General features: G+C 42.4%; 1 protein-coding gene and 1 pseudogene across 1 annotated transcript; both read right to left on the bottom strand.

The window, feature by feature from the left end:
• Positions 1–8,908, bottom strand: part of LOC127666871 (leukocyte immunoglobulin-like receptor subfamily B member 3) — a 15,598-nt pseudogene extending 6,690 nt beyond the window's left edge.
• Positions 8,909–9,850: 942 nt separating this feature from the next.
• Positions 9,851–13,981, bottom strand: LOC127666788 (leukocyte immunoglobulin-like receptor subfamily B member 3A). Its single transcript, XM_052159791.1, is given in 8 exon segments — positions 9,851–9,867; positions 10,832–11,134; positions 11,867–12,175; positions 12,293–12,579; positions 12,872–13,061; positions 13,064–13,171; positions 13,292–13,573; positions 13,948–13,981. Coding segments are annotated over 8 exon segments (1,530 nt in total).
• Between the last annotated feature and the right edge of the window lie 9,565 nt (positions 13,982–23,546).

Genomic DNA, 23,546 nt, shown 5'->3' with positions numbered 1-23,546 from the left:
ATCATGCATGCATGCGATGCAGAGACACCCATGCAGGCAAAAGATCCCTATGGATTATCTGCTCTAGTTGCGTTTGTTCTGTGTCCACCGCCAGGAGTTGCTGTCCCTTAGATATCTCTGTGGGCTTCTTCATCCAGGTTTTCCTCTCAGAGGACAACCAGACACATGCCGATGAACCAGGAAGGGGACAGGAGCTGGAAGATGCGTGGTCCCAGAAAAACCAAGAGCGAGTGAGGCCGTAGCACACAGGAGACATTTCAGTTTTCAGCACACACTGAATATTTTGAAACCTATATCCTGCCGGGCGTGGTGGTACACGCCTTTAATCCCAGCACTTGGGAGGCTGAGGCAGGCGGATTTCTGAGTTCAAGTCCAGCCTTGTCTACAGAGTGAGTTCCAGGACAGTCAGGGGTACCCAGAGAAACCCTGTCTCGAAAGAAACAAACCAAACCAACCAAACAAACAAAAAGAATCATCTCCCCACTGGGAAGTCTGGGCTTGGCTGTCACTGTGAGCCTTGTATTCTGTATCTTCGGTCCCCCTGTTTCCTGTGCTCTGTGTCAAAGTTCTATAGAAACCTGGATCCTCACATGCACCACACCCCAACTGGTCTCTGAACACCTGTATCCTTTCAATATCATTCTATGGAAAGGTTGGGGTTCCTCACCTGAGACCAGGAGCTCCAGGGGTTCACTAGGAGCTGACCACAAGTATGTCATAGGTGTAGCATCTGCGTGTCCGTCTCTGGTGGGGGGTGTGTGTCACAGAGTCCACAGGGAACAGGGCATGGCATTTCCTTGTGTAGTGGTTATACTGTGAGTCCTGCCTCCCAAGAAAGCTTCTGTGGTCCTTCTACAGTCAGAATGAAACTGTGATATTTCTGCCAGGACTCACACTGGATGGTGACATACCTTCCTGAAGTCACCACAGGGCTGGTCTGAGCTCAAAGGCTGGGTTTCCAGTAGGCTCCTCAGAGAGAAGGAGGAATCAGTTAAATATCCCCAGCTGCCATTATCCTTCTTGGCTCTGAGGTCCTCACAGTGCGGATGGGCATTCCTGTTAACAGAGCTAAGTCTGGACAGCCAAAACCTGAGGCCTAAGGTCCTGTGTGTGTTCTCAACCATCACCACTCGCTCCAGGGGGTCACTGTAGTCCAATGATTTAGCCTGGGTCCTGTAGGAACATTGCTGTCGTCCTGCATTTTGCTGGTCTACATTTGAGGATGAGACTTCACCCTTGTTTGCTGGCTTCTGTTGGTTCTTTCTTTGTGATTCTTGTATGTGTTTTTTATAGAGACTGTACTCATTGGCTCCGATGGTCTCCTCACACAAGAAGGTCACCATGGTCACCATTGAGACCATGGAGTCTGGTTATACTCTGAGGATTGGCTTTCGGAGGGACCCTGCAATAACAGAGCAGCTAAGACTCAGGACACCCACCCTCAGATTGCAATCCTTAACCCCGGGACCTTTCAGTCAGGAATAACACACACGTGGGGTTTTACACCATCACTGCCCAGGCATGGCTCCTGGATATGAAGAAAAGAGCTTTTCAGGAGACTGCAGACACACACACATGTCGACACTGGGATCCAGAGGCCCAGAGTCAGTCCCGGAAGAGAGTTCTTTGTAAGAGATTTGTCCCTAAGGCTGACCAAATCGTCCCCTTTGCAGAACTGCCCGAGATCCTGAGGTTTCCTGATGGGCGAGGCCTGAGCTACAGGCCTTGATCATTTCTAGGCCCCAGTATCCCCTCCCCCTGTTCACTGCTCATGGCCGCAGAGCAGCCATGTGAAAGGTCAAGGCATCTCTTCCCAGAGGCTGCAACTAAGCTTGAGGGCAGAGCTTCAGGCAAAGCCCTTCTGAGAGGATTGGAAGCAGGGTGTGGCCCTGGAGGCAGAGAAGCCACACAGGAATGGGGCTGCCTTCCTCAAGTACTAAGCAACTGGGCGGTCCCCAGTTGGCCCTTCCTTTGGTCTCTGTTCCATTTCTGTCACTGTTTTTCCTTAGTACAGGAACATTTCTGTATTAAAACTTTGGGATGGGTAGGTGACCCCATACCTTGACCAGGGGCTTTGCCTATCTACTGATGTTGGTTTCACCAGGTTCTATTTCCCCCTTCTCTGGGAATCTTGGTTAAAGTCATCACCGTTGGGTCCTGGGAGCCTCACATGTCCCTGGTGTCTGGGACCCTCCAGTGGCTATTCCCAGTTCATCCCCCCTGCTGCATAATTTTGTTCGATCTCCTGACTCCCTGAATCTCTCTCCCATCTCCTCCAGCTCCTGATACCGCCACCCTTTTCCTCCTCCTCCTTTCTCCTTCCCTGGTACCCCTCTCCCTGTACCCCCAATCATCCTGTTCCCCCCTCAGTGCAGGACTGAAGCATCCACACCGCAGTCTTCCTTCCTTGTGTACTCCATATGGTCTGTGGGTTGTATCATGGGTATTGTGAACTTTGGAGCTAATATTCACATATTAGTGAGTGTATAACATGTCTGTTGTTTAGTTTCTGAGTTACCTCACTCAGTATATTTTCTAGCTTCATCCATTTTCGTGGGAATTTCATGAATTCCTTTTTTTTTTTAATAGCTGAGTAGTATTCCATTGTGTATATATACCACATTTTCTGTATCCATTCCTCTGTTGAGGGACATCTGGGTTCTTTCCAGCTTCTGACTATTATAAATAAGGCTGCTATGAACATAGCCTGTGTCCTTGTTATATTTTGGGCCATCTTTTGGGTATAGCTGAGTCCTCAGGTGGAACTAGTTACATTTTTCTCAGGAACTGTCAGATTGATTTCCAGAGTGGTTTTACCAGCTGGAGTCCCAGCAGCAATGAAGGAGTGTCCCCCCTTCTCCACATGCTTGCAGTCCCACCAGCAATGAAGGAGTGTACCCCCTTCTCCACATGCTTGCAGTCCCAGCAGCAATGAAGGAGTGTACCCCCTTCTCTACAAGCTTGCAGTCCCAGCAGCAATGAAGGAGTGTACCCCCTTCTCTACAAGCTTGCAGTCCCACCAGCAATGAAGGAGTGTACCCCTTCTCCACATGCTTGCAGTCCCACCAGCAATGAAGGAGTGTACCCCTTCTCCACATGCTTGCAGTCCCACCAGCAATGAAGGAGTGTACCCCTTCTCCACATGCTTGCAGTCCCAGCAGCAATGAAGGAGTGTACCCCTTTCTCCACATGCTTGCAGTCCCAGCAGCAATGAAGGAGTGTTCCCCCTTCTCCACATGCTTGCAGTCCCACCAGCAATGAAGGAGTGTTCCCCCTTCTCCACATGCTTGCAGTCCCAGCAGCAATGAAGAAGTGTCCCCCTTCTCCACATGCTTGCCAGTATCTGCTGTCCCCTGAGTTTTTGATCTTAGTCATTCTGACTTGTGTGAGGTAGAATCTCAGGTTTCTTTTGATTTGCATTTCTCGGGTAACTAAGGATGCTGAGCATTTCTTTAGGTGCTTTAGAGACATTCAAGATTCCTCAGTTGAGAATTCCCAGTTTGGCTCTGCGCTCCACTTTAAAAATTTTTATTTATTTATTTATTTATTTATTTATTTATTTATTTATTTATTTAATGTATGTGAGTACACTGTTGCCATCTTCAGACACATCAGAAGAGGGCACGGGATCCCATTACAGATGGCTGTGAGCCACCATGTGGTTGCTGGGGATTGAACTCAGGACCTTCAGAAGAGCAATCAGTGCTCTTAACCGCTGAGCCATCTCTTTAGCCCACTTTTTTTTTAGATTCCCCCCCCCCCGCCCCCCCAAGACAGGGTTTCTCTTCTGTGTAGCCCTGGCTGTCCTGGAACTCACTCTGTAGACCAGGGTGGCCTTGAACTCAGAAATCTGCCTGCCTCTGCCTCCCAAGTGCTGGGATTAAAGGCGTGGACTGCTGCTGCTGCTGCTGCCACCACCACCTGGCTCCCCCCCTCCCCGTTCTTTTCGATTAGTTTCAGTGTGTCTGGTTTCATGTTGAGGTCCTTGACCCACTTGGACTTGAGCTTTGTACAAGGAGATAAGAATGGATTCATTTGCATTCTTTTGCATGCTGACCTCCAGTTGAACCGTCACCATTTGTTGAAAAAGCTATCTTTTTTCCACTGCTTGGTTTTCGGTCCTTTGTCAAAAATCATGTGACCATAGGTGTGTGGTTTCATTTCTGGGTCTTCAGTTTTATTCCATTGATCTTCCTGCCTGTCACTGTACCAATACCATGCAGTTGTCACTATTGCTCTATAGGGATATATAGATGGTGATTCCCCCAGAACTTCTTTTACTGTTGAGAATAATTTTTGCTATCCTGTTTTTTTTTTTTTTTGTTATTCCAGATGAATTTGAGAATTGCTCTTTCTTTCTTTCTTTCTTTCTTTCTTTCTTTCTTTCTTTCTTTCTTTCTTTCTTTCTTTCTTTCTTTCTTTCTTTTTTTTTTTTTGTTTTTGTTTTTTGGTATTTTTTGAGACAGGGTTTCTCTGTATAGCCCTGGCTAACCTGGAACTCACTTTGTAGACCAGACTGGCCTCCAACTCAGAAATCTGCCTGCCTCTGCCTCCCAACTGCTGGGTTTAAAGGTGTGCACCACCTCTGCCACACCCCCCCCACTCCCCACTCCCGCTGAGAATTGCTCTTTCTAACTCTATGAAGAAATGAGTTGGAATTTTGATGGAGATTGCGCTGAATCTGTAGATTGCTTTTGATAAGATGATGACCATGATTCTTATTGAAGTTCAACACACAGTGGTGCAGGTGCGGGCAGCATTTATGAGCACCAGTGCATTGTCGTGTTGCAGTTCTAAACTTGAGAAGCTAGCAATGGGCTTGTGGAGGATGCCAGCACACAGGCCCAGCACCAGCTGCAGAGTGGACCTTTCTGGATATTGTAGTCAGCCAGGGTTCTGTCTCCCTCCGCCTGCTGGTGGGAAATATCAGCAGCTGCTGGAGTTTTGATGACTTCTTGGTCCTGGATCTCAGTCTTGACATCCTTAGTGGTGTCCTGAATTCAGCCTCAAAACATTGGACTTGCCCTTCAGTGCCTTGCCAAATAGTTACATGTTGGTGTCTGCATGCTGGCATAGTTCAAGAGAAAGAGCTCAGTAAAATTATTTTTTTCCTGTTTTTTTCTTTTCTTTTCTTTTTTCTTTTCTTTTTTCTTTTCTTTTCTTTTCTTTTTTCTTTTCTTTTTTCTTTTCTTTTCTTTTTTCTTTTCTTTTCTTTCTTTTCTTTTCTTTTTTCTTTTCTTTTCTTTCTTTTCTTTCTTTTCTTTTTTTCTTTTCTTTCTTTCTTTCTTTCTTTCTTTCTTTCTTTCTTTCTTTCTTTCTTTCTTTCTTTCTTTCTTTCTTTCTTTCTTTCTTTCTTTCTTTCTTTCTTTCTTTCTTTCTTTCTTTCTTTCTTTTTCTGAGACAGGGTTTCTCTGTGTAGCCCTGGCTGTTCTGGATCTCACTCTGTAGACCAGGCTGTCCTGGAACTCAGAAATCCACCTGCCTCTGCCTCCCAAGTGCTGGGATTAAAGGCGTGTGCCACCACTTCCCGGCTAGCCTCCAATGTTTTAAGAGCATATTTTACCATTGAGCTACAAGACAGTTTTACTCAGTAATTTTCATTTTTTTGGAGTTTGAGTTTTTCCTGTTATCTTTTTTCTTATGCTGATGGATTGAGTTATCTTTGTGGTTGTATTGAGATAGTCCCTGGCTATGTAGTCCTGGTTGTCTTGGACCTGGTTAAATAGACCAGTCTAAACTAGACCTCATAGAAATCTCCCTATGCTTTCCAAGTGCTGGGATTAGAGATGTGGGCCTCCACACCCAGCCTTGTGTTTAAAATTTAAAGCCTGTATCTACTGTGTTAGGATTGAGCCCTCCTCCCTCCATCTTCCTTTTCCCTTCACCGGTCTATCTGCTTACCCTCCTTACTAATGTGAACTTTTTTGCTTCTTCCCCTGAATTTCATGTTGTTGGAAATGTGCTGTTTAATCCCATGAGAGTTCTCATTTTTCCTGTTCATTTAATAAACTTGTGTATTTTTCCTATGAGTGTTTATGTCCTGAAGATTTAATTTTAGATCTATTTAATCTACAGGTATGAGTATTTTGCTTCTCTCCCCCCCCCCTGTCCAACATTCATGTGCCTTGTATATGTTGTGTTCAGAATTGATCACTGGATTCCCTGGGACTGAAGTTAGTAGTGGTTGTGAACCACAGTATGGTTACTTGGGCTTGATTTCAGGTTCTCTGCAAGAGCAATCAGTGTTTCTAACCATTGGACCATCTTATCCCTTGTGACATTATCTTCTCTCTCTCTCTCTCTCTCTCTCTCTCTCTCTCTCTCTCTCTCTCTCTCTCTCTCTTGTTTTAGATTTTTGGATTTTTTTGGTTTTTTCAAGACAGGGTTTCTCTGTGTAGCCCTGGCTGTCCTGGAACTCACTCTGTAGATCAGGCTGGCCTCGAACTCTATCTTTTCTCAATCAGCTGATTGTTTTGTCTTTCTTCTGGTGTAACAAGTGTGTTGCTCCAAATCTCACTGAAATTTAAGTTCATATCTGTTATCAGTCTTTCCTAGAATTCCAACTTTCTTCATTTTTTAGAAATCTGTTGTTTAAAACATTAAGCCATGTGTTCTGATTTAACCGTTTTCCCCAATTCTTTCCCCAGCCCCTGCCCTCCCTACACACCTATCTGTTTTTTCCTTCTTCCATGCAGTCCAGTCTGTGCTGTCTTTACAGAACTGGCCACACCCTTAATGAAAGCTGACTCTCTCTTCTCCAGGAGTGCGTAAGGTGCCAATAGCTCGTCACCTCAGGATGGGATCCTTCATTTCCCATCCCTTGCTGGGTTCAGTCCGTAGTGGGCTTCATGGGGCTTTAGATATATACTGTAACAACACTGGGAGCTCATCTGTGCAACCTATCAGCAGTGTTCACAGAGGAGCCTTCTTGTTGTCATCCACCACCTCTGGGTCATAGGATTTTCTTAGCGAAGGGAGTTGGGACTTTTCAGAATCCATAGTTGAGGCAGCAAGCAGACTAGAGCCAGGGCACACTGGACAAGCTTGAAGCAAGGTTGTGGTTGAGCCATTCCACAAACAGACCGGCCATAAAAGATAAGGGGCATGCCTGGGAAAACTCCTATGGGTCAAACACCATCTGGACTGGAGTTTCCTGTCTCCTGTCCCTTGGATGCAGTTTACTAATGTCAAAGTGACCTTCCTGCTAACAAAAATAAACCGCCCTCCTACATTGCTGACGGCCCAATCTGCACGTATGCCAAAAAGCCCACCCTCCCAGAATCTCCCGCCAATGTTTAAATCAGCAAATCATGTGTAACCGCGCCAACCCCCCTGACTTTTCCTATATAAACCCCTAACTTTTGAGCCTCAGGGTCAACTCCTCTGTCTCCTGTGTGAGATACGTGTCGGCCCAGAGCTCTGATAATAAACTACCTCATGCGTTTGCATCAAGTCGGTCTCTTGCGTTTCCTTGGGTGTACGCTATCCCGAGAATGGAGTGGGGGGTCTCCCCAAAAGGAGATCCTACATTAGCCTCTACTTTTGTAATGATCCCAAGCTAGGAATGGAATGTGTTCTCTGAGGAAAATCTTCTAACTCACATCATCTTGAAAGACTGGCCCAGGGCTAACACATGGACTGTTTGTCACGTAGAGGATGAGCTAGCGATTACTTTGTATTTTCCCCTTTGCTACTGAGCCTAGAAAACATCCATAATTGCTTATTGTGTGGCTGTCTATACATGTCCTCTATTAAATGAGAAAAGAGATAAGTTGGTAAAGTATTTGTTGAGTTTCCTCAGAGGATTTGATCTCCAGCTCTGCATAAATCCGATGTGGAGGCTCATTTCTGTGATCTCAGCCCCCAGCAGATGGACTTAGGAGGAGTGGAAGTTAAGGTCGTTGTGCAGTAAGTTTGAGTCTGCCCAGAATATATCAGGCCCTTTCTCATAAACAAACAAACAAACAAATCTCTACAGTATGTGATGGACATTATTAACTACATTTTATGCCTGTGTTTGTCTTCAAAAAAATTAATCATCAATATATTTACTATAAAGCTCCCACAGTGGAAGTATATCCCAAGTTTTTTTTTTAATTATGTCTTTTACTAAGGGGCCATTTCTGACCCAGTCTCTGTGTTTCATGAACCCTGTGAGCTGCCATGCCCTGTGTGTCACGTGGATATGGTGTCTCTTTTCTGGCTGTTTTTCCTGACTTGACAATAAGTGATGGCCTATGGCACTGAACTGGTGAGACTTCTTTTCCCATGCTGTGAGCTCAGTCACACCTTCCTCCCGACAGGCATGAGTCTCAGCAGGAAGATGTGCTGCCCTCTTGTGGTTATAATCTCCGTGTGAGGAACTTGTCTCAGATGACTGATGGCGGGCATACTTGGTTGTTTGGGTCCAACCTTGACACTTAATTGGAGTTTTCAACTGGAAGCGGAGATTCTCTCTCTTTCTCTTTCTCTTTCTCTTTCTCTTTCTCTTTCTCTTTCTCTTTCTCTTTCTCTCTCTTTTTTTCTCTCTCTCTCTCTGTCTCTCTCTCTCTCTCTGTCTCTGTCTCTCTCTGTCTCTGTCTCTCTCTGTCTCTGTCTCTCTCTCCCCCCTCTCTGTCTCTCTCTGCCCCTTCTCTCTTGCTTGCTAGCTTGCGCACAGTTTGAGCTGCACCCAGCCTTCATTCTCTTGCACAATCTGCTTTTCTCTTTTGTGCTTTTTCTTTCCTTGAGCTTCCACACTCCTACACACCTCTGTGCTTCCTTTTCCTCACACACACACACACACTCTTCACACACACCTCACACACACCACATGCACTCTCCTTTTACACACACACACACACACACACACACACACACACACACACACACACACTCCATACCCTCTCCTCACATTCTCTCCACACATCGTCTTATTGCCTTTTCACTCTTCACATTCTCTCTCCAGGGATTGTCTATAACTAAACCTTGAGTCATCTAAAATAATGCACCTCTCCTCACACTATAACCTGTCCTGTTTGTCTAAAAAACTGTAGTCTCAAAATTGATTATAAAGAGAATGAAAGTAAGTGTTAGATGTGTCAGTAGTAGGATGTATGCTTAATGTGAGATTGCTATGTTATTAGGGAAAGTATTAGGTAAAATCACAGTGACCTACCATCTACTCTCTCTGTCTCTCCCACCCTCCCTCCCTCTGTGTGTGTGTGTCTGTCTCTGTTTCTCTGTCTCTGTCTCTCTGTGTCTCTCTGTGCCTCTCTCTGTATCTCTGTCTCTGTCTGTCTCTCTGTCTCTCTGTCTCTCTGTCTGTCTCTTTCTCTCTCTCTCTCTCTCACACACACACTTACACACACACACCAGGGAAATGCTTAGCTCAAAGAAGAGATGGAAGGATCTAAGTGTGACAAGGGAACCAGCATTCAGCAAAAACAAACAAAACAAACAACCAAAAAAACACTGAGGATCTGTGTCTGCACAGCCTCTGATGAGCTCGCCAGGGCCACTACTCAGAATGGCCCTGTGATTGCTCAGAGAAGTGACCCGGGGACCACTGCCTGGAATGTCTTATCAATTTCTTCTCCTCTGAATTTGCTGTTTTCACTGTTTTGTGATTGGCTTAACTTTTAACACAACAGTGCTAAATAATCTGATAAGAGTAAGAGAGGGAACCCAGCTGTGCTGAAGGAAAGATTCATCCCAGAACTTCATGAGCTTATATGGTGGAATGATTGGCATTTACAGTACATGATTATCATAAAGTGGAACTTGGAGGAAACATTCTTGTCTCTTTAGCACACACACGTCCTACTCCTCTTATTCTGTACTCAGGACAAGCTGAGACCAACAGCCCATCTTAGAACTTGCCAAAACCTAAGGCAGTTGAATAAACATTACTCAAAATCATAGCAGGGGAAACAGAGGGTCCACATTCTGTTCAGGCAAGCAAGGGACCCTGGATGGACACTTAATTATCTTGTGGGAAATTTGACCATTCCTAAGTTCTGGAATTTCTGTGTCTAAAACCACAGCTGTAGGGAAACAGGATCTCACAATGGAGAATCTCATCGGGTTGGGGATTGCTGCCATGGTCCTCATAGTCCTTGGGATTCTGGTCTTTGAGACTTGGGCCAGCCAGAGACAGATCATCCATGCAGCTGAGAGAGAATCTGAAGAGAAAGAAGTCTATCTTTTAAGGTTTCCAGAGTCCAAGAATAAAATCTGATGATCCAAAGTTTTCTGTAAGGAAATCCAGTTCTTAGGTTGAAGAACTGTTGAGAGAGAATGTCCAGGGAACAGATGCGTTTGGGGTAGAGAGGAAGGGAAATTCATGATGAGATGTTTCCTCAGTAAATGAACTACTGTCTCTCTACATACTGGGGGCCTTTGCTGCCTGAAGCAATACTGTTCTGAATCTATGATGTTCAGAACATGGTTGGATTCTCATTTCTGTTATGCTGGCTGTGTTTATAGCATACAACCTACACAGAGGTACCTGATACTTTCCAGCTGGTCGGATGTGCCTTGCGGGTGGTTGCCTGGGTTCTCCAATGGGTCATAGGAAACAGAACAAGAAGAGAATGTTCTTCCCGCTTACCATCCTGCATTTGCCCTTTAACACCCCTACAATCCTCATGCTGTCTATTTCAAATCTAGATTGCAATAGAGGACGGAGTGTACATTACTTGAAGGATCACTGTTGCCATCCATTTCAGTGCTGAGGACAAACTAGTGCTTTGTGACAAACCATTCCTATTGTCCACTTAACCCTGCCCACATCAATTGTTCTCCTAAGCTTCAAATTTTAAGTCTCTCTGAGATATCAGATTCATCTTACCTGAGACTGTGAGTTCCACAGGGACACTGGCATGAGACAACGAGTAGAGAGATGACTCTTGAGAGCCATAGCATCTGTATGTGCCTGTCAGGTTGGAGGTCACAGCAGTCATGGAGAATTCTGCCTGAAACTGACCATTACTGAACTTTGATTTTTGATGCAGGAGTTGTTGTACTGATCCCTCTTTGGAGAGAATGAAATTGTCCACTGGCTTCCATGACCAACACAGCAAGGTCACACTCTCTCCTAAGTGTACTGTGGAGTTAGGCTTCACTGAGAGGGAAGGAGTGATACGGAGCTGTCCTAAAGAGAAGAGAGATGATGAGAGATGCTTAACTTGTTCTGAGCTGAAACCCCACACGTGTCTTCTGTGAGCACCCGGAACTCTTTCTCTCTTCTCTGACTGAGCTCATCTGTTGGTCTGTCTCTGCATGTCTGCCTAAGAGCCCTGTCCTTCATCCCAGTCACCATCTCCTAGGCTCCTCCAATGGGATCCTGAGCAAAGGCTGGGTACCTGATTGAATCTATTTAGTTCCTCAACTCTGATCCGGATGTCTAGGGGGGTCACTGGAGGCCCAACACTTAGAGGAGAGGTTGCATGCACCATAACATCTATACTGACTTCTAGTAGAGTTGTTCACATGGACAAGTGTGACACTGGCCAAGGAAAGTCTAGCTGGGTTCCACTGCCTACAGTTCTGAGGTAAGTCAGCTTCCCCCTCCTCATACAGAGTAAATCTGTCATAGCTGATGTCTAAACAAGACTGCATGGTGCAGGATACAGTCTTTGAAAATTAACAGAGAGGGCTTCTTGGACAGCCTTAGAGGGAATGTGAAAGGTGAGGGAATTAGTTTTCACCAAACACGTATGCCTCCCCATCTCGGCAGGTCACACGGCCTTCCTCAATGAGGCTCTGGTTTAGAACACAGGCTCTCCATTTGGTCATTCTCTACCTGCAACTCCATAGAGGGGCAGGCCTGTTGCAAGGGATTGAAGTTTCAAAACATGATTAGTGAATGATGGCGCCCACTCACCTGAAAGGAATACTTCCAGAGGCTCACTGGGTACAGACCACAACTGTGGGGAATGTTTGTAATAACCATAGCATCTGAAAATCCCTGTGTGGCTTGGAGTCATGCGTCCAATAATGAACAGTGCTTTGTACTGTCTACAAGAATGTATATACCGTGTGTCCAGGGAGGTGAGGAAGTTCTGATCTCCCTTGGTGAGAATATACTTATCGTACCGATGCAGATTCTGTGAGACACACTTGATGGTTGTGTTTGCTCCTGAAGTTACCACAGGGCTAGCCAGGGATGACATGATGGGTTTATTGTAGATTCCTAGGAGAGAGACAGCGTGTTAAACGGTCTCACAGAGCCACAAGTTTCTCTTTAGCTAGTCTCAGGAAGGTGAAATTTCCTGAGAGTGTCAGGCTAATAATCTCACTGTCCCCTCACCTGTCACCACTAGTTCCAGGATGTCACTGGGCTCTGACCAGCCAGTTGAGGTGTAACAGTAACAACAATATTTCCCTGCATGCTGTTGTGTCACATAAGAGATCGAGAACTTAGCCTTGTCCCCGGGCCTCTCTGGGGCCTGTGCTCCTTGGGGTTTCTTGCTTCCCTCTTGAGGCAGTAAATATATTTCTGCATCCAGGGTACCATGACACCAGGTTGTCATGGGACTTGTGGAAGGGATCACGGAGCTTGGCTCAGCCTTGATGATGGGTTTGCGGAGCTTCCCTATAAGGAAGTAGGAGAGAAGGAGATGGGTCTGTTCCAAAGTGGCAGGAAGTCACACTTGGAGATGTCATTTAAACTGATGCAGAGTAGAAGAAAATCCCAGGAAGACTAATCACTCTCTTGGACATCCTGTGTTTCAGTACCACTTTCTTTGTTGGACTCTGTATCTCAGGTCCCACTGTGTTCCATGTTCTGAGTCAGTGGACTAAGGAGTGAGTCTTGGTTTCTCACAAACACCACACAGCAAGGCTTCCCTCAACATCCTTCTCTGGAAAAGCTTGTGGTTCCTCAACTGACAACAGGAGCTCTAGGGAGTCGCTAGCATCTGACCACACCTGTGGTCTATTTCCATAATAGCTGTAGCATCTGAATGTCTACCTCTGGCTGGAGGTCACTGGACCCACAGAGAACAGGGCATGACCTTTCCCAGTGATGTTGTTATACTGTGATTTCTGCTTCCAGAAGAGCTTCTGTGGTCCTTCCTTAGAATGAACATGTCATTTTCCTGTCCTGAGACACATTGGAGCATGACATTAAATCCTGGTGCCACCACAGGGCTGGACTGGGCTGCCAGGGTGGGTTTATTGTCTGCTCCTAGAAGAGAAGGAGAAATTAGTTAAATGTGTCAGGCCTTATTATCTCAGTATCACCCGTGAGATGGTGATACAACACTAACTTCTTGACAGCAAAGCCTGAGGAAAGGGTATTGTTTACCTGTCACCACCAGCTCCAGGGAGTCACTGTTCTCTGACCATCTACCATGCCTGTAATAGTAACAGTGGTATTGTCCTGCATGTTGCTGGTCAACTTTTGAGATGGAGAATTCAACCTTGTTCCCAGGCTCAGATGAAAGTCCCGTGCACGATAGATCTAGGTTGCCCTCATTATAGAGACAATACTTGGCTCCTGTTATCCCTTCACACAAGAAGGTCACCTTTGTGTGCATGGAGACCACAGAGTCTGGATGTACTCTGAGGATAGGCTTAAGGAGGGTCTCTGCAAGGAAAAGAACAGTTAGGACCCAAGACATCCATCCTCAGATTACAGTCCTCAACCCCTTGACCCTTTAGTCATCCCCAGGACTAACACACATGTTATGTTTTCCGCCATCACTGCCATGGAATGGCTCCTGGATATGAAGGGAAGAGCAGGTCTGCAGCGCTGCAGACACACTCTCCTGCCAGCTCTGGAGTCCTGAGGCACAGATTCAATCCTGGAAGTGAGTTTCATGTGAGAAGTTTGACCCTGAAGCCTCAGAACCACCCCTCAAGAACCACCTGAGACCCTGGGTTGCCTCACAGCTGAGTGCTCAGTTATAGGCCAGAATAATTTCCAAACCTCAGTATCCCTTCCCACTCTTCACATCTCACCCGGACACAGCAGGGCTATGAAGGTGACGATCATGGCATCTCCTTCCAGAGGCTGCAAGTGTTCTTGAGCACAGCTACAGACACATCTGAAGGGATAATAACATAGGGTGTGGCCCTGGAGGCAGGGAAGTCCTCCTGATGTGGTTGTATTTCAGCAGTCTTAAAAGAAGAGGAACTCTTCTCTTCATGCACCCCGCTCTGACTTTCCCAATCCTGTGGCTAGGCCATGCAGTAGACCCTCTGAAAGCAGTTCTTCATAGATGACATTTCCACAGTCCCATCAGTGTCTGCCTGACCTGTACTATCACACACATTACAGCAGACACGTATGCATATCTCACACAATAAGGCACATTTAAGCGTGGGTTTGCTTTCTTCTTTTTCACATTTTATGTGAAATATTTCTTTATTTTTTTTAAAGATTTATTTATTTATTATTTTATGCATATGGGCACACCACCATTGCTCTCTTCAGACATACCAGAAGAGGGCAGCAGACCCCATTACAGATGGTTGTGAGCCACCATGTGGTTGCTGAGAATTGAACTCAGGACCTCTGGAAGAGCAGTTGGTGCTCTTAACCTCTGAGCTATCTCTCCAGCCCATATTTCCTTATTTTCAACATGTTGTAATGTTTCTGAGAAGTGTGCTGCTGTGTATATCAGCATGGAATTAAATTTTTAGTCTTTTCTCCATAGTATCAAGTGACGGGTTACAAATGGGCTCCAATATTTCTGGTTGTTTGTTCTTTTTTTGATGTGTGTACTTTCTATTATGACTTTTAATTTATACCTGCTTATCTAGTCATTTGTTTTTAGTGTTTGTGTGTATGTGTGTGTGTGTGTGTGTGTGTGTATGTGATGTGTGTGTGTGCCTGCACATATACATCCATATATGTCAAAGCATTTGCATAGAGGTCAGGGAACACCTTCAGTAATCAATTTTCCTTGCATAATGTTGATCCTGTCAGTCAGACTCAGGCCCTGAGGCAGACATCAGGCTCCTATACACTGAACCATCTCACAGGCCAAACATTTACCACCATCATTTCCCTTAATCCTTCTAATTCAGTCACAAAAAGTGGTCCCTAGTTGTTGGTGTAACTGCCATTTTCTTTCTTTCTTTTTCTTTTTTTTGCTTTAAATTGTTTGTTTTTTCAAATCTACTTTCATAATACAGGAAATGCGATTGTGCCTTTAACAGAATAATTCGATGTCTAACAATATCTAAGCACGTCTTCATGAATGAACTCAGGGAAAAGAAAATTTAAAACACAAGACAAGAAAACAGCCACAAGATATAGGCTTAATTACTATTTTAAACATTAAGAGGGAAAATAACCTAGCAAAGAAACAAACCATAAGTTCCCAATAAGAGTTGGTACTCTGAATAATGCAATATTTTTTAAGTTATAGATTATACAAAGATAATAAAGGAAAAGGAAGCCTAGTTCCTTGGAAATGACTGACCAGTAAAGATAGAATCACTTCACTTTTTTATAATTATATTTTAATATTTTTTTATCAATTAAAAATGGGCAGTGTGTATTTATTTGCCTAAGTTACAGTGAAAGGAAACCTGACTTCAGGTAATCAGTGGATATTGCTGAATTTTTTTTAGGAAAAAAATTTTTTTTCCTATTTCCTTTTTTTTTTTTTTTTAGGATTAAAACCAGCCAACTGTCTTACACGAAAAAGGCATGGCAGGAAGTGTTCAAACAAGCATGATTTCCATAACAGACCACACCCCAAACACTAGCTTGCTGATGGCCTTAAAAGGTCAAAGCAGCTGCTCTCTAAAACACAGTTACATGAGTAGGATTAGTACAGCTTGGTTATTTACTTCAAAGTCTGCTCCAGATTGCTGGTGTGACCACGGCTTAGGTGATTCCAAAGGAGAGACAACCTCAGAGATGTTTAGTTGGTAGACAGACTTGAAGGGTATACTATTCTAAAGCCACAAACCACCTGGGAACACTGGTCACCTGTTCAAAGCAGACCATTAGTGACAAGAAGTTCTCCTCAGTCTCTGCAAATCAATGGAAAAAGGGAAGTAGACACACAGGTGGGAGAATATGAACACAGGGCGGAGACTGACATTCTACGTCGCGCCATTTGATTTTTATTTAAAAAAATCATAATAGGATCTCTTTAGAAGTTTTAAAGGAGCTTTACTATAAAATTCTTAAATAAGTTTTTGTGTGGTCTACAAGTTTAAGTTTGAAAGTAGAACTAAACTTCTGGTAATACTCATCTGCTATGTTGCATAAGGAAATATGTATGTATATACACCAGAAGGTGGCTTCCTTCTCAACAATCATGACTCTGAAACAGAAAGTACCAGTTCACAAGAGACTATAGAACGGGACTGAGCCCTCAACAAACAGCTGCTTGAAATCTCTGCAGTCCTCATGCCTTGAAAAATCTACGCTTGTAAGTAAGATTCCCTACTTAACATAAATTTTGTTACAAATTCTATATAAATCCTATGTTACTGAATAGGAAAGATTTTTCCTGTGATCGAACTTTTCCTCTATGATCTGTACAAACTTTAACTTACATCACAGACAAGTAACAAGTTTTCTTGTTTGTGGAACAATTTTTTAAAACTGCTTTGAATCTCATTTATATCAAACAAGTCTAAGAAATATAAGTAGCTTTATATTGCTAGTACCCAGTGTGATATGTGAATATTATTCTTTTAACTCTAGAGACTATTCATACATTGAGCTGCCAGTGAGTGCAATGTCTTAAAAACACTCATTTAAAGAATGTAATGTAAGGGTGACAACAGCCAAAACAAAAAAACAAGACAACATACCCAGAAAATTTTAAATGTGTGTTAACAATGAAAACTAGGATTTAAATTTCTGAATCTTAACAGACCCTTCAGTTATTTCCCCTAGTTGAGATATGAACAAATTTCTCTAAATGTGTAAAATAGCATCAGCATTTGGCAAATTCACTAGAGTTAGTCATATCTATTTTATAACACCATTTACTGAAAAAAATGGTCAAAGTATAATTTTCACTTAGAATGAAATTAACATCTAACCAAAATTAAAACAACAGGTAAGTGCAAGTGTTCTGACTTCATATAAGGGTTTGCTATTTGGTCTGCTGCTTAACTGATTAGCGTTTTCTAAAATACCGACATCCCTAAATAAAATGTAAGATACGAAGTCACCAAATCGGTTGACTGAAGATTGAATGGACTGAACATAAACTCACAGCGCTTCAAATCATGATTCAAATTCCCAACATTTCTCTCACAAGGTTCAAGTTGTTCGAATTGTTCTCAAAACAGTCTCTCTCTCTCTCTCCCTCCCTCTCTCTCTCTCTCTCTCTCTCTCTCTCTCTGTGTGTGTGTGTGTGTGTTTTGTTTTTTTGTTTTATTATTTTTTGGACTTTTTTTTTCTGAGACAGGGTTTCTCTGTGTAGCCCTGGCTGTCCTGGAACTCACTCTGTAGACCAGGCTGGCCTCGAACTTAGAAATCCACCTGCCTCTGTCTCCCAGAGTGCTAGGATTACAGGCATGTGCCACCACCACCCAGCTCAAAACAGTTATGGGCAGTATTCATGGGCACCCCTGTGTCATCCTGTTGAAGTTGTAAACTTGGAGAAGCTAGCTGGGATGGCTGAATGATGTCACCACACAGGCTCACGGTGGACTCTTTCTGGAGGTCTAATGAGCCAAGGTTTGGTCTCCCTGCAACTGCTTGCGCAAATACTAGCAGCTGCTAGGGTTCTGATGGCCTCCGTTCTTGGTTCTGGTTCTCAGCCTTGCCTTTCTCAGGGGTGTCATGGAATTCAACGTCAGGAATGATGGACTTGCCCTTCAGCACCTTGCCTAAGATGCACATGTTGGTGTCTTCACGGTGGCAGCATAGTTTAAGAGAAAGAGAATTTGGTGAATTATTTTATTTCCCTTATATTGGGTCTTAGAGATGGATGAGACAGGCTCCCTTCCTCTAAGTAGATACTTTACCTACTGCTGAGCCACACCCCAGTTTTACTCTCTGTGAGTTTCAACATCTGATCTTTTAATTTTTCCTCTGTTATCTTTTTTCTGATGCTTGTATGTTTTATTATTTTTGTTGTTGTATTTAGACAAGCACTGTCTATGTCTCTTGGTATTCCTGGACTTAGTTATGTAGATCGGTCTAACCTGGATCTCACACAGATCATCTTCCCTCTGAAGTTCTTATCATATGGATCTTTCACTTGCTTAGTTAGAGTTACACCCAGAAATCTTATATAATTTGTAGCTATTATGAAGGGTGTTGTTCCATAATTTTTTAGCTTATTTATAATTTGTATATAGGATGGCGTTTGATTTTTTTTCTGAGTTAATTTTATAACCAACCACATTACTGAAGTTGTTCTTCAGCTGTAGGAGTTCCCTGGTAGAACTTTTGGGGTTACTTATGTATACTATAATGTCATCTGTGAATAGTGACACTTTGACTTTTTTTCATTTTAATTTGTATCTTTTGTATTATATTTAGTTGTCTTATTGCTCTAGCTATAACTTCAACTATTATATTGAATAGCTATGGAGTGGACAGCTTTTTCTTGTCTCTGATTTTAGTAGACTTTCTTTAAGTTTCTCTACATTTAATTTGATGCTGGCTATCAGCTTGCTGTATGGTGCCTTTCTTGTGTTTAAGTATGTGCCTTGTATCCCTGATCTCTCCACAACTTAATAACATCAATGAGCATTTTTATGGTGTCAAAGGCTTTCCCTATAGCTAATAAGATGGTAGTGTGTTTTTTCTTTCACTTTGTTTATATGGAGGAAACATTGTTAGATTTTCATATATTGAGCATTCCTTGTATCTCTGTAATGAACCCTACTTGATCATGGTAGATAATATTTTTTAATGTGTTCTTGGATTCAGTTTGTGAGTATTTTATTGAATATTTTTGCATCAATATTCATCAGTGAAAGTATCTGAAATTGTATTTTTTGATGGGTTTTTCTTTGGTTTAGGTATCAGTGTGACTGCAGCCCCATAAAATGAATTTGGCAATGTTCCTTATGTTTCTATCTGTGGAATAACTTTAGAGAGTGCTAGCATTAGCTCTTCTTTGCAGTTCCCATTATTTCTCTGTGTAGTTTCTGTTTGGATAACCAGTCTATTGGTGAGTGAGGTATAACATCTCCCATTTTTTGAAATTATTTTTATTTACTTTACATCACTATCACAGCACCCACTTCTCCCAATCTACCTTATGAATCTGTCCCTATTTCCTTTTCAAGGAGATAATCACAAACACATGTAACAACAAACATGACACGTACAAACAATCAACTGTCTTTAATATCTCCCTATATCAAAAGGACTCAATTCCTCAATAAAAAGACATAAGAAAACAGAATGGATATGCATTTTGCTGCACACAAGAAACACACCTCAGTGACAAACACAGACACTACCTCAGAGTTAAAGGCTGGAAGAAAGTCCTCCAAGTCATTGGTCCTAAGAAAGAAGCAGGACTTGCCAATATCCAATAAAATAAAATAAAATAAAATCTAATATACAATAAAATTCACTTTCAACAAAAAGTTGTCAAGCAAGAAGGGAAAGGACACCTCATATTTATCAAATGAAAAATCCACCAAGAGAAAGTCTCAATTATGAATATATATGACCCAAATGCAAGGGCAACCACATTTCTAAGAGAAACATTACTAAAGATCAAAACACACACTGAACCCCACACAATAATACTTGGAGATCTCAAAACCCCACTTTCACCAATAGATAGGACACTGAAACGGAAACTAAACACAGAAACAGTGAAACTAATAGAAGTTATGAACCAAATCCATAACCAATTTAACACACACATACAAAACATTTTACCCCAAAAAACCAATATAACTTATTCTCAGTAACTTATGATACCTTCTCCAAATTTAACCATATAATCGGTCACAAAACAAGCATCAACAGATACAAGAAGATTGAAATAATCCCATGCATCCTATCAGATTACCACAGGATAAGGTTAACCTTCAATAATAACATAAACAAGAGAAAACCCACATACCCATGGAAACTGAACAACTCTCTACTCAAAGATAACTTGGCCAGGGAGGAAATAAAGAAAGAAATTAAAGGCTTTCAGGAATTCAATGAAAATGAAGACACAGCATACCCAAACTTATGAGACACAATGTAAGCAGTGCTAAGAGAGAAAGTACTAAGTGTTTTCTCAAAGAACTTGGAGAGATCCTACACTAGCAACTTAACAGCACATCTGAAAGCCCTAGAACAAAAAGAAGCAAACACAGGCATGAGGAGTAGATGGCCAGAAATAGTCAAACTCAGGGCTGAAATCAACCAATTAGAAACAAAGAGAATGATACAAAGAATCAACAAAACCAAAAGCTTGTGCTTAGAGAAAATAAAAATGATAGATAAATCCCTAGCCAAAATATCTAAAGGGCCCAGAGACAATATACAAATCGACAAAATTAGAAATGAAATTGGAGACATAACAACAGAAACTGGGGAAATTTAAAAAATCATCAGATCTTACTACAAAAACATATTCAATAAAACTGGAAAATCTAGATGAAATGGATGATTTTCTAGAAAGATACCATATGCCAAAGTGTATAAATCAAGAGCAGTTAAACTATCTAAACAGTCCCATATCACCTAAGGAAATAGAAGAAGTCATTAAAAAACCTCCCAACTGAGACCCTTGGCTGCTCTACCCCAGTGAAGACACCATTTCCTGATTCATCCCTGCACTCAGAGCAGTTGGTAGAACCCCTTCCCACATTTGGAGTCCCAGAGCTGCTGCTGGGGAGCCTCAATACCCATCAGCCACCAAACCCCCCGACCCTGCTGAATACCACTCCCCATTCGTTCCTTTGTCCCTTCCATTCCTTCCACTGCGGGTCCCTCCACAGGAGTGCAGAGAGGCCTGAGATACAGGACCACCCCTGCTGCTCAGAGAAACCAGTCCAGAACCCTCAGTCAGGAGTCTTCTGGTTTCTGTCTCTGGCTAGGCACCATCCTATCCCACAGTGCGCCACATCCACGTGGCCCAGAGAGATAGCTAACCTCCCAGGACTGTGGAAAGACCTGAGAGTGCATAGCAGATCCTGACCCACAGAGCTACATACTCAAATACCACTACAAGAGAGCTGGTCTCCCAAGAGTGCCTACATACCTGTGTGCATAGAAAGAATGGGAATTTCAGGAGTACAGATACACAGACTTGCAGGACAGATAAGCCACAGTTGGAGACAGCAGGACCAGCTAACACCAGAGCTAACCAGTTGTCAAAAGGCAAACACAAGAACATAGCCAACAGAAACCAAGGCAACATGGCACCATCTGAACCAAGTTCTCCCATAACAGTAAGTTCTGGATACCCCAAAACACCAGAAAAGCAAGATCTGGATTTAAAATCACATCTCATGATGCTGATAGAGAACTTCTTCTTTTTCTTTTTTGTATTTTTTTTTTGAGTCAGGGTTTCTCTATATAGCCCTGGCTGTCCTGGAACTCACTTTGTAGTCCAGGCTGGCCTTGAACTCAGAAATTCACCTGCCTCTGCCTCCCAGAGTGCTGGGATTACAGGCGTGCACCACTACCACCCGGCTGATAGAGGACTTCAAGAAGGACATAAATAACTCCCTTAAAGAAATACAGGAGAACATTGGTCAACAGGTAGAAGCACAAAAATCCCTTAAAGAAATACAAGAGAATATGGATCAAAAGGTTGAAGCCCTTAAAGAGGAAACACAAAAATCCCTGAAAACACAAACAAACAAGTGAAGGAACTGATCAAAACCATCCAGGATGTAAAAATGGAAGTAGAAACAATAAAGAAATCACAAAGGGAGACAACTCTGGAGATAGAAAACCTTGGAAAGAAATTAGGAGTCATAGATGCAAGTATCAACAAAAGAATACAAGAGATAGAAGAAAGAATTTCAGGTGCTGGAGATACCATAGAAAACATTGACTCAACAGTCAAAGAAAATGCAGAATGCAAAAATCTTGTAACCCAAAACATCTAGGAAATCCAGGGCACAATGAAAAGACCAAACCTAAGGATTTTAGGTATAGAAGACAGCAAAGATTTACAACTTAAAGTTGTAATATCCTCAGCAAATTTCCTCAGCAAATAAATATCCTCAGCAAAATTATAGATGAAAACTTCCCTAACCTAAAGAAAGAGATTCCTATAAATATACAATAAGCCTACAGAACTCCAAACAGACTGAACCAGAACAGAAATTCCTCCTGTCACATAATAATCAAAACACCGAATGCACTAAACAAAGAAAGAATATTAAAAGCAGGAAGGGAAAAATGTCAAGTAACATATAAAGTCAGATCTATCAGAATTACACAAGACTTCTCACCAGAAACTATGAAAGCTAGAAGATCCTGGGGATGTGTCATACAGACCCTTATAGAACATAAATGTCAGCCCAGGCTACTATACCCAGCAAAACTCTCAATTACCATAGACAGAGAAAACAAGATATTCTATGACAAAGCCAAATTTGCACAGTGCCTTTCTAAAAACCCAGCTCTAAAAAGGATAATGGGTGGAAAATAGCAACACAAGGATGGAAACTATATCCTAGAAAAAACAATAATCTTCTTTTAACAACCCCAAAAGAGGATAGCCACACAAACATGATTCCACCTTTAACAACAAAAATAACAGGAAGTAACAATCACATTTCCTTAATAACTCTTAACATCAATGGACTCAATTACCCAATAAAAAGATATAGACTAACAGACTGGATACATAAACAGGACCCTATATTTTGCTGCATACAAGAAACCCACCTCAATGACAAATACAGTCAGTACCTCAGCGTCAAACGTTGGAAAATAATTTTCCAAGCAAATGGTCCCAAGAAACAAGCTGGAGTGGCCATTCTTATATCGGATAAAGTTGACTTTCAACCAAAAGTTGTCAAAAAAGATAAGGAAGGGCACTTCATGCTGGTCAAAGGAAAAATCTATGAAGATGAACTCTCAATTCTGAACATCTATGCTCCAAATGCAAGGGCACCTAAATTCATAAATGAAACCTTTCTAAAGCTCAAAACACACATTGCACCCCATACAATAATAGTGGGAGACTTCAACATCCCACTCTCAGCAATGGACAAATCATGTAAACAGAAACTAAATAGAGACACAGTGAAACTAACAGAAGTTATGAACTAAATGGATCTAACAGATATTTATAGAATATTTCATCCTAAAGTAAAGGAATATACCTTCTTCTTAGCACCCCATGGTACCTTTTCCAAAACTGACCATATAAATTGGTCACAAAACAGACCTCAACAGATAAAGGAATGTTGAAATAATTCTATGCACCCAATAGGACCACCATGTTCTAAGGCTGGTCTTAAATTCCAACAAAAAGAATGGAAAACACACATGCACATGGAAACTGAACAATGCTCTACTCAATAATACCTTGATTGAGGAAGAAATCAGGAAAGAAATCAAAGACTTTTTTGAATTTAATGAAAATGAAGGCATAACATACCCAAACTTATGGGACACATTGAAAGCAGTGCTAAGTGGAAAACTTGTA

The sequence above is a fragment of the Apodemus sylvaticus genome, chromosome 1 (genome assembly GCF_947179515.1).
Source record: "Apodemus sylvaticus chromosome 1, mApoSyl1.1, whole genome shotgun sequence".
NCBI classification, from domain to species: domain Eukaryota; kingdom Metazoa; phylum Chordata; class Mammalia; order Rodentia; family Muridae; genus Apodemus; species Apodemus sylvaticus.
The sequence above is the reverse complement of the archived record's forward strand: the minus strand, read 5'-3'. Positions and strand labels throughout refer to the sequence as shown.